The sequence below is a fragment of the Carassius gibelio genome, chromosome B7 (genome assembly GCF_023724105.1).
Source record: "Carassius gibelio isolate Cgi1373 ecotype wild population from Czech Republic chromosome B7, carGib1.2-hapl.c, whole genome shotgun sequence".
NCBI lineage: Eukaryota > Metazoa > Chordata > Actinopteri > Cypriniformes > Cyprinidae > Carassius > Carassius gibelio.
In genome coordinates this window covers 21215810-21231861 of record NC_068402.1, presented here as the reverse complement: position 1 = coordinate 21231861, position 16052 = coordinate 21215810, and the positions used below count along the sequence as shown (strand labels likewise).

The window sequence follows — 16052 nt, the reverse complement described above, 5'->3', positions numbered from 1 at the left end:
TATTTATTTATTAATTTTACATAATTGTATATACAATCATATTTTTTTTCAAGGAGTAGACTGATTGACTTTAAACTATGTTTGGTAAATTGTTATATTTTGCAATATTTTTATGAAGACAATTCAAGTATATTCAAATTAGAGGTTACTTTATCAAGACAATAACATGTGGTTGGCCAGACAAGGCTTGACGTTACAATTATCGGTCAACTTATCTTATCTATCAAGTTATCTATAAAGGCAACTTCTGGACAGCATTAGTTATCATTACCAGTGGTGTAATGTAACGAAGTAATAATACTTGGTTACAGTACCCTACTTAAGTGTTTTGGGGAGTATCTGTAATTTACTTTTACTTATATTTTTGCCAACTTCCACTTTTACGCCACTATATTTCCTAATTAAAATGTATACTTTTACTCCAATACATTTCCCCGAAGTATATTCGTTACTTACTACAAAATAAAAGTAGATTTGATGAATCAGTGGTCTGGGGTTTGCCAAAACACCTTTGCTCATGCAAACAAGTGCGTGCACAAGCGCAGATTGTTAATTTCCCACTCAAGTCGAGGCTGGGGTGTGTGATATACAGTATATTGTCTGAGATATTACAGTAAGTGCTGTTGTAGTTGTCAGTGTTATGGACCTATTTTGTGTTTGTCTTTGTTCCATGTACTCTATGTCCTTGATTTCCCACATGTTTCCTAATGCCATTATTTGGTCTTTCCTGTTTCCCATTATGTTCTCTGATAAGATCTCCATTAGTTCCAGCTGTGTCTTATTAATTATTAATTTTACTCCCTGTACTTAAGTCCTGTGTTTCCTTGTTTCCAGCGTCTGGTGTTGAACATCTTCACGTCTGTCACTGTTTGTATCCCTGTGGTTCTGGTTTGATTTAAGTCGATGTAGAGCATTTCTTGCATCTCCACGTATTCTCGTTCCCTTTCCCCTTGAGGAACTGTGACAGGACACCGAACCAAAACAGTATAGTAAGCAGCACCCCTTCTCCCTGTTTTGTTTCCTTGTTTCTTGAAAGTCTTTTTGTTTTCACTTGTTTTCCTCCTGCGGCATGGAAATAGCCACTCGCTTCTCTGTCCTAGTCTGCAGGGATCTCCCCTTTGTGGAGCATGCATGGGAGTTCTGCGGGATCGCCGCAAAAACAGCGCTGGACAACACCATGCTAAACTCTCTGTTCTGGATTGGGGCCAATTGCTATTGCCCCGTGGACCTCCCAGACACCACAGGACTGAGCTGGAGGGAAAGGATCCTCTGGTCCAGTGTCCAAGTCAAGAAAAAGACTGCTCTCAGCCCTCATACTAGCCCCAGAGCTGGCTCCAGTGTCGGCTCCAGCCTCCAGCGCTCCAGGGTGGATTCCAGCCCAAAGAGGCCTCCTGTTCCTGAGTTTAGTCCACGGAGGACTCCAGTCCCCAAGTTTATCCCACAGAGGGTTCCAGTCCCAGAATTTATCCCAGAGAGACTCCAGTCCCTGAGTTTAGCCCAGAGAGGGTTCCAGTCCCCGAGTTTATCCCAGAGAGGGTTCCAGTCCCTGAGTTTAGCCCAGAAAGTGCTCCAGTTACCATGTGATTGAGTGAATAAAGTGAAGTGACATTCAGCCAAGTATGGTGACCCATACTCAGAATTGGTATCCATCACAAAGCTGTTAACACACACACACACACACACACACACACATACTATGAACACACCCGGAGCAGTGGGCAGCCATTCATGCTGCGGTGCCCGAACAGGAGTTACAGGTTCGGTGCCTTGCTCAAGGGAACCTCAGTAGTGGTATTGCCAGCCCGAGATTCGAACCCACAACCAAAAGTCAACAAAAGTCAAACTCTCTAACCACTAGGCCATGACTTTCCACAATGTCCAGACCAAGGAGGGCTCCAGTCCTCAAGTCAAGCACAGGGTGGGCTACAGTTCCCGAGTTAGGTCTACAGATGGCCCCAAAGTTTTATTTGGGAGGCTGTGAGATGTTGTAGAGGTCCATCCCTGGAGGCCGGTCAAGTGCAGAGGTTCCCTGCCCCCTGAGTTCCCTCTTCACGGCCTCCTGAGCTGTCTGCTCCACCATGACTCCCGAGCTCCCTGTTTCACAATGGCCTTCTGAACTACCTGCTCCGCCATGGCCTCGTAGCCTGTCTGCTCTGCCATGGCTTTCAAGCTCCCTGTTCACACAGGGCTTCCTGAACTGTATGCTTAACCATGGCTCCTGAGCTCCTTCTTCAAACATGGCCTCCTGAACTGTCTGTTCCGCCATGGCCTCCTAGTCTGTCTTCTCTGCCATGGCTCCCGAGCTCCCTGTTCAAACATGGCCTCCTGAACTGTCTGCTCTGTCATGGCCTCCTAGTCTGTCTGCTCTGCCATGCCTCCCAAGCTCCCTGTTCAAACATGGCATCCTGAACTGTCTGCTCCGCCATGGCCTTCTAGTCTGTCTGCTAGTTCCAATCCTAGAGTTTAGCCCAGAAATGGTTCCAGTTCCTGAGTTTAGCCCAGAGAGGGTTCCAGTCCCAGAGTCTAGCACAGAAAGTGCTCCAGTTCTCATGTCCAGACCAAGGAGGGCTCCAGTCCCCAAGTCAAGCACAGGGTGGGCCACAGTTCCCGAGTTAGGCCTACAGAAGGCCTCTAAAGACAATATTCTCCCTACAGTTTTATTTGGGGGGCTGTGGGATGTAGTAGAGGTCCATCACTGGAGGCCGGTCGAGTGCAGAGCTTCCCTGCCCCTGAGGTCCCTATTCATGACCTCCTGAACTGTCTGCTCCACCATGACTGCTGAACTCCCTGTTTCACCATGGCCTTCTGAACTGTCTGCTCCGTCATGGCCTCATAGTCTGTCTACTCTGCCATGGCTTTCAAGCTCCCTGTTCAAACATGGCCTTCTGAACCGTCTGTTCCTCCTTGGCATCCTAGTCTGTCTGCTCTGCCATGGCTCCCCAGCTCCCTGTTCAAACATGGTCTCCTGAACTGTCTGGTCTGCCATGGCCTCGTAGTCTATCTGCTCCGCCATGCCTCCCGAGCTCACTGTTCAAACATGGCCTCCTGAACTGTCTGCTCCACCATGGCCTCCTAGTCTGTCTGCTCTGCCATGGCTCCCGATCTCCCTGTTCAAACATGGCCTCCTGAACTGTCTGCTCCACCATGGCCTCCTAGTCTGTCTGCTCCGCCATGCCTCCCGAGCTCACTGTTCAAACATGGCCTTCTGAACTGTCTGTTCCTCCTTGGCATCCTAGTCTGTCTGCTCTGCCATGGCTCCCCAGCTCCCTGTTCAAACATGGTCTCCTGAACTGTCTGGTCTGCCATGGCCTCCTAGTCTATCTGCTCCGCCATGCCTCCCGAGCTCACTGTTCAAACATGGCCTCCTGAACTGTCTGCTCCGCCATGGCCTCCTAGTCTGTCTGCTCCGCCATGGTTCCAGTCTGTCTGTCTGCTCCGCCATGGCTCCCGAGCTCCCTGTTCAAACATGGCCTCCTGAACTGTCTGCTCCACCATGGCCTCCTAGTCTGTCTGCTCTGCCATGGCTCCCGATCTCCCTGTTCAAACATGGCCTTCTGAACTGTCTGCTCCACCATGGCCTCCTAGTCTGTCTGCTCTGCCATGGCTTCTGATCTCTATTTTCAAACATGGCCTCCTGAACGGTGTGTTTTGTCATTACCTCCTAGTCTGTCTGCTCTGCCATGTCTCCCAAGCTCTCTGTTAAGATATGGTCTCCTGAACTATATGCTCTGCCATGGCCTCCTAGTCTGTCTGCTCCGCCATGCCTCCCGAGCTCCCTGTTCAAATATGGCCTCCGCCATGGGTACCGGAACAGGTATGCCCATCCCCCCTCCTTTTTGGATGTTGTGGGGAGCATGGACGTGCCTTCTGGAAAGGGGGAGTAATTGTCAGGGTTATGGACCTGATTTGTGTTTGTCCTGGTTGCCCTGGTTTTCCCATGTGCTTCCTCATGCCCTTATTTGGTCCTTCCTGTTTCTTGTTCCCTGATTAGTTCTCCATTACTTCCAGCTGTGTTTGATTAGTTATGTAGTTTACTCCCTGTACTTAAGCCCTGTGTTTCCTTGTCTCCAGCGTCCGGTGTTAAACGTTTTCATGTCTGTCAGTGTTTGTATCCCTAAGGTTTTGGTTTGATTAAAGTCGACGTTAAGCATCTCCTGCATCTCCACGTCTCCTCATTCCTTCACTCCTTGAGAAACTGTGACAGTAGTGATGTACGATCTGACATTGAGTATCACCAAATCACACACAAAGAGTGCATTCATGTGATTTATTAGTCTATTAAAATACAAAAAAAAAATGCTTCTGTATGCTTTTTATATATAATTTTATATAGTTAACTTAATCTATACACCTTTTTCTTCAATGCAGAAGTAAGCCCATGGGTGAGACTTCCGGTTCATTAGCCGCTATAGGTAAATAGCGAGGAGAATAACAATGTGCAGTAAATGGTAAAATGGTTTGCACTTCAAACTATTGTGTTTATGATCATACATTAAAATAATATAAGACACACCAACGTTCAATATCAAGCAGCAAAATGATCTGTTTTGTTATGCTAAATTTATCTCAACAGAGTGGACGCACATACAGTTAGCATTAAGTTACTTACATTTTAGACACAATATTGCCTGTTTTTGCTCAATTTTGCAAACTAAAATGATTCCAAACAAAGTTCACAGCACTATTTTGCGTCTCTGAGCAATGGAAGGTGTTTACTTATTAAATGAATCAGCTTTTTGAAGAATCGGTTGAATCTCAATTACATTAACAGTCATTTGCTGCCACCAAGTAGCGTTTTTAATTTTTACATTTCTACTATTTTTTTTCATGTTTTAAATCATTTCAAATTATCAGTATTCAACATATTATGTTTAAATAAAAAATATTTATGCATCTGTAACTGTATCCATGTCCCCTCTGAGATACATTAAACTGTGAAAATACATTTAAATGTATATATAATAAATGTATTATATATACATATATAAATGTATTATAAATGTATATATGAAATATATATATGCTCCTTTTCCATTTTGCATTTACTTGTTCTTTTACTTTTAATACTTAAAAACTTTTTAAATAATAATTTATGTATTTAAAAAATACTTTTAATACTTCCTAATAAATATCTACAATAAATATCACATACGTTAAGACTTTTACTAAAGTAATATTCTAAACGGTGATTTCAACTTCCACCAAAGTTATTTTGTGGTAGGATATCTGAAGCAGTACACATGAGTATGGCTTTCAGGTACTTTATCCACAATTGGACATTACTCATTTTACTACTAAAAGTGTAACTACACGCCATGTCGGAATTCCCGAAAGTGTTTACGTCCTCGTTGTGAACTGGGAGTTTTCCATCACGTGAAAACGCTTTGCTTGTTGGCTTAAAATCTGAGGCAACTGCGCCATCTTCTGGATTATAATATGCAGGTTTCAATAATCTTATCACAAAACGCGCCTTCAGCTCTGATCGAATCAGCGCTGATCTGAGAGCAGTAGAATCATCGAGCTGACGGCGAATCTCGCGAGGATTGGGTTGTGAGAGCTGGTCTGGGGTCAGCTCTAGCAGGGGAATTTGACCCAATGACGTTGAGCTAAATGCGCTTAATGTTTGGATACAGGAAGTTGTAGTAGACAGCGAGGCCGGACTGAGGCAAGGTATGAAATTAAATTTATTACAAATAATGTTAATCTGTAATCGAATCATTTATTATACACCAATATGTTTGCGGTCCTACAACGATAATTTGGATTAAAGAGTGTGTTTCCTTAGGCGACGTCAGGAAAGTTTATGATGTAACTTTAGCTGTCGGTTGACTGTCTAACGTTAGCTGATTTCTTTTTTTAACTCACTTTAACCATGAACTTAGTTCAAGATGTACATTTATAATAAGTGTAACCTTTTGAAATTTATATATTCACGTTCACTCTGTGTAATATGGGTATTTTGGGCTACATAAAAGTACCTTTCCAATTGTTGAGCGACAGAAGTTTCTCCTTGAGTTCAGACCCGCCCAACAGAACTGCGCGAGGAAACAACAGTTTACTAATAAATCCATCATTAGGCCTTGAGTCTCTCATTCTGTGATTTTTCATTTTCCCTAATGTATAATCTCTTACCACATCCTCGGTGCTCTAAAGATTTTAAAATGATACTCGTGTGGACATCTGTAAAAGATAGAGGTCAGTTTCTGTGTGGCAGCCAGATCATATGGGTGGGGGGTTTGTTTGTTGCTGCTATAACTTATGTGTTGTATGAATGATTGTGTTATTTTTCACTCATCAACATTACACTCTCTTGATGTGATTACAGATGGCTTGCAGTGACATGGAGAAGCTCAGCCTTGATGTGGAGCCCTACTGTGATAGTGAGCTCTCCGGTTGTGCAGCAGCCATGGAGAAAGAAAGGGAGTCCTATCTGAGCCCCACAGAGAGCACCTCCACCATCAGTGTCTCCGCTAGTATCCCTCCAGACCAGCAAGGCTATGACGTGGAGTTTGACCCTCCGCTAGAGAGCAAGTATGAGTGCCCTATCTGTCTGATGGGTCTTCGCTCGGCTGTACAGACTCCATGTGGACATCGATTCTGCAACTCGTGCATCAAGAAGTCCATCAGGTGACTTTAAGTGTCACTTAAAAAAATCAACATGTGCTTAACCCTTCTGTGTCTTAAATTATCGACATTATCAAAACTTGTCTGAAAAAATGCTGTACACAGTCTTATATTCCTTCTGTCACTTTATTTGTAGTTTACATGTTAGTAAAAGGCCTTTTAGGATAATTCTAAAAATGCCTTCAGGTTGTTATTTTAGTTTTAAATCTTAACAAATTTAATAAATAAATGTTAGAATAATTTCTATGTTATTAGTAATATTTCAAGAATATTTCAACACTTCGTGTACTGAAGAACTTAGGTTTACTTGATTATCCATACATAATTCCAAAATAAAAATCAGGCTTTTGATTAATTTATTAAGACAATGTATTTGTACGTTTGTGTACTTTTGTATATATATATTAAAAAAAAGTTTGATCATAGAACTAAGCATTTAAATATTATCTGTATTTGATATTTTGCCACATAAATATCAAGCTGCACTAGATCAAGGTAAAATTGCTTTAAAACGTTTTTTTTTCCGTCAGATATGATCTCCATATTGACCTATATAAAACTATAAGAGCCACAAAAACCTGATTCATCAAATATGATACTCAACAGAAACATATGCAAGTTTTTTTTTTTTTTTTTAAATATGTAATAACAATATATTTATAATATTTTGTCTAAAGGTTCAATAAATTGCTCCATCGTTTAAAAAAGAAAAAGAAAATAATCAAATGGCTATTTCTTGATTTTTGGCTATTACTGTGTGTCAGGCTTTATGGGGTTAAAAATGTCAAATATAACTTCCTGTTTCCTGGCAGGGACACGGGGCAGAAATGTCCAGTTGACAATGAGGTGCTGCTTGAGGAACAGCTCTTCCCTGATAACTTTGCCAAACGAGAGATCCTCTCACTTACTGTCCGATGTCCTAATGAAGGATGCAGTGATAAAATGGAATTGCGCCAACTGGAGGTAAATTTGAAGGTTTGGTATGGGAAAAGTATTTTAAATGCTGTATTAATTTTTTTTTTTTTAATAATAATTCTGTCGGGTAAGTCGCACCAAAAATAGCATGCATGCTTATTATCATGGTAACCTGCAGGCAGCACAAAAAATGCAGCCTTTTTTTTTTTTGATCAACAAGTCTTCAACAAGAACTGCCATACAGTCTGATAATGCCAAATGCCTTTTTTAAACAAAATTTCTTTACTTAAAGGGTTAGTTTACCCAATAATCAAAATTATGTAATTAATAACTCACTCTCATGTCGTTCCAAACCCCTAAGATCTCCGTTTATCTTCTGAACACAGTTTAAGATATTTTAGATTTAGTCCGAGAGCTCTCAGTCCCTCCATTGAAACTGTGTGTACGGTATACTGTCCATTTCCAGGAAGGTAAGAAAAACATGTGACAAGTAGTCCATGTGACATCAGAGGGTCCGTTGGAATTTGTTAAAGCATCGAAAATACATTTTGGTCCAAAAATAGCAAAAACTACGACTTTGTTCAGCATTGTCTTCTCTTCTGTGTCTGTTGTGAGAGAGTTCAAAACAAATCAGTTTGTGATATACGGTTCGGACAGTTCGATTCAATAAACCGGTTGAAGAAAACGGTTCACCGGTTGTTTTGCGCTTGACGTAATGACGTCATTGGCGATGATTGCCCTTCATTCAAGCCTTCGGTTTACCCGCACTCATAACACTAGCACATAATGAGTTCAGAATCAATCACCAAAAGAATCAGTTCGGTTCAGACGCTCTGTGTGTTGGTCTGCTTCACGCTGAATCACACATGCGCAGTATCATCAGCTCCTCGGTTCACGAATCGGACGCGTCTGACAGAAACGGTTCTTGACTCGTGAACGAGTCATTATCTGGCTTGGCTCGGTGTTCATCTTCAGTTCTCTCTTCACAGCAGTTCAGTCAGTATACTGTTTGAGTACATGAATTACTCCGGGATATTGGTTTGTTTGAACTCGGAGGGAGTGTCAGCCACATTAAAAAACTTAACAGCTTAAGTCATTTGTGGATTAATGCATATTGGAGATGTGAACCGTTTAAAACGATTCAGTTTGATTTGGTGAACTGGTTCAAAAAGATCCGGTTACATCTAATGATTCGTTCGCAAACTGTATATGACAAACTTCTTTGTTTTGAACTCTCTCACAACAGACACGGAAGGGAAGACAATGCTGAATAAAGTCGTAGTTTTTGCTATATTTGGACCAAAATGTATTTTCGATGCTTCAAAATATTCTAACTGACCCTCTGATGTCACATGCACTACTTTGATGATGTTTTTCTTACCTTTCTGGACATTGGGTGAACTAACCCTTTAAAGGTCATGAACTGAAAAAACAAATTTCACTTTGGACATATAAGAGGTTACTGTACTATAAAAACAGTCTGTAAGTTTCAGAACTCAAAACTTTCTTTTTAGTCTAAAAGCCAAAACGGCAACTTTTGGAACGTTGTCTATGATGTAATAACATGGATAAGCACCACCTCCGCAGCTTTAGATCACTGCTTGTTTAGCCCCGCCCACTGATTCATGTTTAAGAGAGACAAATGTGCAGATCTATGCAGAAACCAAACAATAAAGATCAAATATGGTTAAAAAAAGAACTTATGGGACCCAAGATATTTCAACTTAAAATCTTAATTAAAACAGTCCATGGCTATGTTACGCATCCGCTCCTCAGAGAGCCAGACCTTTCATGAATGGCATTAGTGTGGAGTCTTGCTGAATCACAGTTCTCATGGTGGCAACTTGTTTAATTGTGTTGTTGCATTCTCTCTTCCTCAGAAACACTCGTCTCAGTGCAAGTTTGCCACAGTGCAGTGTCCTCAGTGTCTGGAATCTGTTCGTAAGAGCCATCTGGATGAACACAAGAGTGAGCAGTGTTTACAGCGGCGTATGACCTGCCCTGCCTGTGCAGGGAGCTTCGTGTTTGCTAATAAACAGGTGAAAACCCTTGTTTCCTGTTCACACACAGGATATGTTTAGATTTGGTTAAAGTGGTTCTGAAAGATTCTATTCTATTATTTAATCATATTTAATTATCGTTTTTTTTATATTTTCATTTCATTTACTTTCATCATTTGTATTTTGCTTTATTTCTACGTTATTTTTTAAATAGTTTTATTATTGTAAAAATCTTTTAATTTAGTATTTTTAAAAAATATTGTTAAACATTTATATAGTTTTGGCTACCGATAGCACTGTCTAACATTAGTGTCTGAAACATTTGTCTTCTTTTGTGTAGATTCATGAACAGATTTGTCCTTTCGCCAATACAGTGTGTGAATATTGCGAAATGGAACTTATTCGGGATCAGGTGTGTCAGATGATTTGCCACTAATATGCACATGACCAGAGGCACAACAGTAATTTGTTCTGTTTGATACTTCAGATTATTCATTGTGAAACTATAAAACTGAATGAATCTGTTCTTATCGGTTTCAGTTGGCCTTGCACTGTGACACAGACTGTCTGAAAGCTCCTGTGGCCTGTACTTTCAGTACTTTTGGTTGTCATGTGAAGGTGGGCCATGAGATTCCTGTTATATAACACTGCGAAAACATATGCTTTGCTTTTTGTCATTCTGAATTAAGTGCATTCTGGGGACAGTGAAAATTGCTTGTTTTGTAAGGAATGAATACTTCATCAAGGATGCATTAAATTGATCAAAAGTGACAGTAAAGATAAATAATTGCTGTTCTTTTGAGATTTCTGTTCATGAAAGAAACCTGAAAAAATATGTATCATAGTTTCTACAGAATATTAAAGCAGTGCAATTGTTGTCAACACTGATAAACTAGACAAGAGTTATTTAAAACCGTTTTTCCTATATTTTTGATCACATAAATGCAGCCTTGTAAGAGACTTGTTTAAAAATATTTGAAAATAGTAAATAACACAAATGTCTAACTTTTTTCTCTGGAAATTATTACAGATGCCAAGAAATGAACTGGCCCAGCACATGCAGGAATTTACACAGATGCACATGCGTTGCATGGCTGAGTTTCTGCGTAGCCAGACTCTTAGTAGCTGCCCAGTGCCCTCAGTTGGTGCCCACTCTTCGTCAGATGAACGTGGGGCCTCTGCCCGAGCCCCAGATTCGTGCCAGTGTAGACAGGAGCTGATGAACCTGCGTGAAACGGTCTTGGAGCTGGAGGGCCGACTGGTTCGTCAAGATCAACAGATCCGCGAGCTGTGCATCCACAATGAGACACAGAAAAACCAGGTCACAGAGCTACGCCGGAAGCTGAGCACACTGGAGGATGCCACCCGAGAGCTGGAAGCCCAGCAGTATCAAGGTGTCTACGTATGGCGCTTGGAGAACTTCTCACTTCACCTGCGCAACCAAGAAGCCGGTCAACCCATAGTCCTCCACAGCCCACCTTTCTACACGGGCCGGCCAGGGTACAAACTCTGCCTACGACTGCATCTCCAAACTCCCAGCGCCCCACGCTGTTCCAACTACATCTCACTTTTCGTGCACACTATGCAGGGTGAGTTTGACAGCCAGCTCTCCTGGCCCTTGCAGGGCATGATCCGACTGGCAGTGTTGGACCAGGTCGAGGGGAATCATCACGTGGAAGTGATGGAGACCAAGCCAGACCTGCAGGCCTTCCAGAGGCCCACTGTGCAACGCAACCCCAAGGGTTTCGGCTACGTCACTTTCCTGCATCTACAGGCTTTGCGGCAGCGGGGCTATATGAAAGACGACGTGCTGTTGGTGCGCTGTGAGGTCACGCCACGATTCGACGCTAGCCTCAGGAGGGAAGGGGTCCAACCTCGGGGGTCAGAACCTTCACTTTGAGTTCCTACATCGCTCCTGCATCCTAAAGTTCTCATAGACACTTTGCTGAAATGAAAACGTGGCGAAACCTGGACTTTCTTTTGGACTCTTCATGGTACCCCAGGCTTAGTAATGATCGTTTTATAAAATTGCATAACTCGTATGTCTGTTGAGAAGTGTTTTATATACAAATGTTGTTTCTCAAAAGCCTTTTAATCAGTGCAATCAATGGACAACCCTAGATATGATTAGCATCAGAAATTCACTGAATGTCCTGTCAACCAAGCTAAAGAGTGTAAAACTATCATTTTAATGGTGCTGCTTGTGCTAAGTGTTAGCTTTCACAAATTCTTTTCACAATACTACATTCAACTGCTCATTTTTGCTGCCTTTTCTGCCTGCTCAACAGTAGGGAAAAAAATCTTTACTTTTCATTTATTTGACAAGATCTGACAATTTAAAGTATCATTAGTACAGAGCAGCAGTGTTTACTGTGATTATACTAAAGGTCGTGCATTGTTCATTTAACAACTTCAAAATGTCTTCAGATGTGGTTACATTAGCTAAGTTTCGATAAAAAAAATGGTTAATGATGCAACTCACAAAGGATTCCTTTTAAAACCAACTCATTGTTTGTTAATGGAGTGAATCTGCCTGGGGAAGTCTTTCGCCCTCTTACGAAATTCCCAGTTAACTGGATTTTACACAAGAAACAAGAGTGAATGTGATCACACCTTAATCCAGATTTTTGTCTTGAAAGAAACATGTCAGCTGCTCTAAATTTCTGAAAGGTGCAGTACATAACAAGCTTAGCCTATAAACAAGACATGCCTTTATTTTTTTTTTTTTTTACCAAAGTCACCTAACTGCTTAATAGTGTGTGAATGTTCAACGTGCTTCATTGAAAAACTTTGACAAAGTATGAATACCTTTTCTTTAATCAGATGGACTAATATATGCGAGTTAATCTGATAATTATATTGACACTGGAATTCTGACAACTATTTTTTCATATCATGTTTTTTACATCACAATATACAGTGCTCAGATGTTTTAATGTTTGTCTTTATAAATTATTGAATGTCAGATAGTTTCTGTCTTTCTTTCCATGGTCTGGCAGCTGTCGTCCACCCCAGTGTAAACTCTACTGGTAACAGTGAGCAGCTGAATGTCTGAATGAACATTTGTCACACTGTGGCGTCGTAGGTTTCCCACTCGCTCGAGGTACATCTCCCCTTCCTGTTCTACTACAGGGGACAGCAGAGAGTCTTCAGAGATGTGATGAGTAATCCTTATCTCAGGATGAGTCACTTGTGCTGTTTTGGTGCTTTGTTCAGTGCAGGCTACAAGAGTGTGAGAAAGTCACAGATTCTTAGCCAAAGTTAAAGGGGCTGCAACCTTTATGACATCCCAAACCTGTAGAACTTTATTGCATGGAGCACAAAAGGGGCATTTTAAGTAAATTAAGACTGGGGTTTTTAACCATCAAGTCATGTGAATTTGGAACAACATGGGGGTGATTGTGTTTTGGGGTGAAATAACATTTTTAATTTGTGGTTGGGGAAATGGCTAACTTTGGGGTTAGATTAAACTATAATGAATCAATCTCGGTTGTCCTACTTGTGTGTCTGCAGTTCCATAAGTAGGGTCTGACCACTAGCGCCACCAGACTCTCAAGTTGGCAATATTGCTTTGATGGGCCTCTGGATTCCTGAATTCCCTACACAGACAAGAACAGCCATGAACAATAGAGACGCTTAAACAGGTGGCCATTCAGCATGTGTTTGTGGTTAATGTTTACCTGTAGCACAAGTAGCATTTGTGTGATGCATGCTGGGATGAGAGACAGATTCTTGCACAGCAGGTCACCCAGAGAGAGCTTCAATAGGACCAGATCCCTGAAACCTAGAAGAGCCATCTGTCTCACCGTCAACTCCTGCCCCTGCATATAGAATCAGAGAGAGAAACAATACATTTCAAGCAGAATCAAAATCCACCGCAATTGAATTAACCACAATGGTTTTAATATATATATATATATATATATATATATATATATATATATATATATATATATATATATATATATATATATATATATAATTATGCATAATACTGTTTAAACTCACTAGTCTATTTAACATTACTACTTTCTTTTTTTTTTTTTTTTTTTTTTAAATAAATTAATACTTAAAGGACAGTTCACATAAAGTGAAAATACCGTCATTACTCACCCGCATGTCGTTCCTACCCTGTAAGATCTTTGTTCATTTTCAGAACACTAATTCATATACTTTTGATGAAATCTGAGAGAATTCTGACCCTGTATAGACACAAAGGGAATTATCACAGTCAAGCCCCAAAAAGGTTGTAAGGACATTATTAATAGTCCATGTGACATCGATGGTTCAACCTTAGTTTTACAAGAAAACTTTTTATGCACAGAGAAAACAAAAATAATGAAGAGAAGAAATTATTGAATTAAGTTCTTAATTTTGTTTTCTTTGCGCACAAATAGTATTCTTGTACTGCTTCATAAAATGAAGATTGGACCACTAATGTCATGGATTATTTTATTGATGTCCTTACTACATTTCTGGGCCTTGAATGTGGTAGTTGCATTGCTGTCTACAGGGCCAGAAAGCTCTCAGATTTCATCAAAATTATCTAAATTTATATTCAGGAGATCAACATAATATCTTACGGGTTTGGCATGACATGAGGTTGCATAGTTAAAGTCAGTAAAGACTTGTACATTGTTAGAAAAATTCCAATTGTAAAGTGCTTTGCAGTGTTTGAATCACAACAATTTGCTAAGGAATGTCAAGTTCACAAGTAGATTTACCTGCAGAGGATATAAAATAGCCTGCAGCGTTGGCAGAATCTCGGTGAAAAACCTATCCCACACCTGGGCCAAAACAAACAGCTGTCTCTCTCCTGAGGGCAAAAGATCATGTTAAAGACTAGCTTTAATGATGGACACAAACAGCAGATCCACCACATCTTGTCTCACCTTCATGCTTCTGAATCTCATCCAAAATGATTGATAGACCTTTGGTCAAAATCTGATTCTGCAAATAATCACATGAAGCAATATTAGCATGTTTTTTTCTTTTCCTAGTAATGCATTTATTTTTTACTTGTTTTACCAGACGAAGAACACCAGGGCTCTGACACACTAAAGCACCTGAAAATATTCTTTGATAAAGTACCCCATATCTGTCCTCAGAAGCCACCTGCATGGGTGATAGCAAATAGCTGCTTAATGTAGTTATTACACATTCATTTAAAATGAGATATTGCATCTTGTTTAGTTTATACCTAGTATTTTCATTCAAGCTGTACAGTTCATTCGGCTGTAGTTCCTCTCCCTTGAACACCTTAATAACAGCAGCGTAAATACTAAAAAAGAAAGCATTCATATTTTTGAATATTAAAGTCATACTTCAAGGCAACTGAAAAACAAACAAAACTTGTGAGTACTGGAGAAAAAAAAAAGAAAGTGGACATTTAAAAAATATCTATACTTATTTGTAAGAGCGGTACTGGGACCCTGCAGGATAGTGTCAGTGGTGGATGGAGCCGAATGGAGGTCTGATAGATGAACATAATGGTTCAATAAATAAGTCTGTAAAACTTTAAGAAATAAATAAAGACACAGAGCTTTCATTTTAATAGCCCAGGCATGTAACATAGCCAACTGCTACATCAGTTCAAAACAACCAGGTCATTTCCAGGTTTTTAGAGCTGTGTGAAAGTAGACAGGTGGATCTGACACATTATCTACTTCCTGTGGTACACCAACTTCCTGTTACTAACTGTCCTGTTCTGTTTACATCTGTTCACTCATTAACCTCAAATCAACTCAACACTTTGCATCTTCTCCTTTTGAGGATCTAGCACACTGACAACATGTCTGAGTGATACAGCAAAATCCTTTGAGAAAACCAGGCTACGATACACAAGCTCAAAAGAAGTCAGAGTTGGATGCAACGTTCATTGGTGCCTCAGTTTGAGTCTGATCTGGGTCAGGTCACTCCCCCCCCATACCTAATATATAAACATACAGATTTACACAGTCTCATGAAACGCTTGAAGGGACATCAAAGTGAACTTCTTTATTCTCGTTAATTGTTGCAACAAACAGTATAAATATAAAAAAAATGAGTAAGAAATCATGCATAGTATTATTGGTTTTGCAGAACACATAAATATATTCATTCAAACGTTTGGAACAGAAAGTAAACTTTGTTTCAAGATCACAAAGTCGAAGTAAAGGAACACAGAGAATTAAATACATACCAAGCCTGTCCATCACAGTGCAGAAATAAATATTAGCAGAGTCCTTTTCAGCTTCCTTATATAATCTAGATCAGGGCTTCTGCGTTAAGGACAAAACAAAAACAAAAAAACACTGTGGGTTCGTACAGAGTGAATGTGTCCTCTTTTAGATCTGGTAATCTTACTGAAAACAGACTTTGCAAATCTTTGTTTTCCCTCAAGGCAGATTTTGATGTCCCTTCTGCACACTGGGTAAATTTGCCTCGTCAACTGGTTACTGATTCATTACCTATGGGAAGGGTTTTAGTCATTCTTGATAATGAATAATCAGTGTTTTTCTGTGTGAAACTGTG

At 40.3% G+C, this 16052-nt stretch overlaps 2 protein-coding genes across 3 annotated transcripts; one reads left to right on the top strand and one right to left on the bottom strand.

The window, feature by feature from the left end:
• Nucleotides 1-5526: 5526 nt before the first annotated feature.
• On the top strand, nt 5527-12504 carry traf6 (TNF receptor-associated factor 6). The gene is made up of 7 exons (XM_052561135.1): nt 5527-5670; nt 6326-6627; nt 7437-7587; nt 9420-9578; nt 9880-9951; nt 10080-10157; nt 10570-12504. Exons 2-7 carry the CDS (start codon nt 6326-6328, stop codon nt 11437-11439), a joined length of 1632 nt encoding a protein of 543 aa, XP_052417095.1. The 5' UTR covers nt 5527-5670; the 3' UTR covers nt 11440-12504.
• LOC127961864 (proline-rich protein 5-like) lies at nt 12341-16047 on the bottom strand. Of its 2 annotated transcripts, XM_052561138.1 has the most exons (9): nt 15721-16046; nt 14946-15012; nt 14740-14820; nt 14606-14654; nt 14432-14489; nt 14264-14355; nt 13220-13360; nt 13039-13138; nt 12341-12761 (listed from the first exon to the last, which is right to left on the bottom strand). In XM_052561138.1, exons 1-9 carry the CDS (start codon nt 15731-15733, stop codon nt 12502-12504), a joined length of 861 nt encoding a protein of 286 aa, XP_052417098.1. In that variant the 5' UTR covers nt 15734-16046; the 3' UTR covers nt 12341-12501. The 2 variants fall into 2 exon arrangements, with proteins under 2 accessions (XP_052417098.1, XP_052417097.1); XM_052561137.1 differs by having other exon boundaries at nt 14946-16047.
• Nucleotides 16048-16052: the final 5 nt, after the last annotated feature.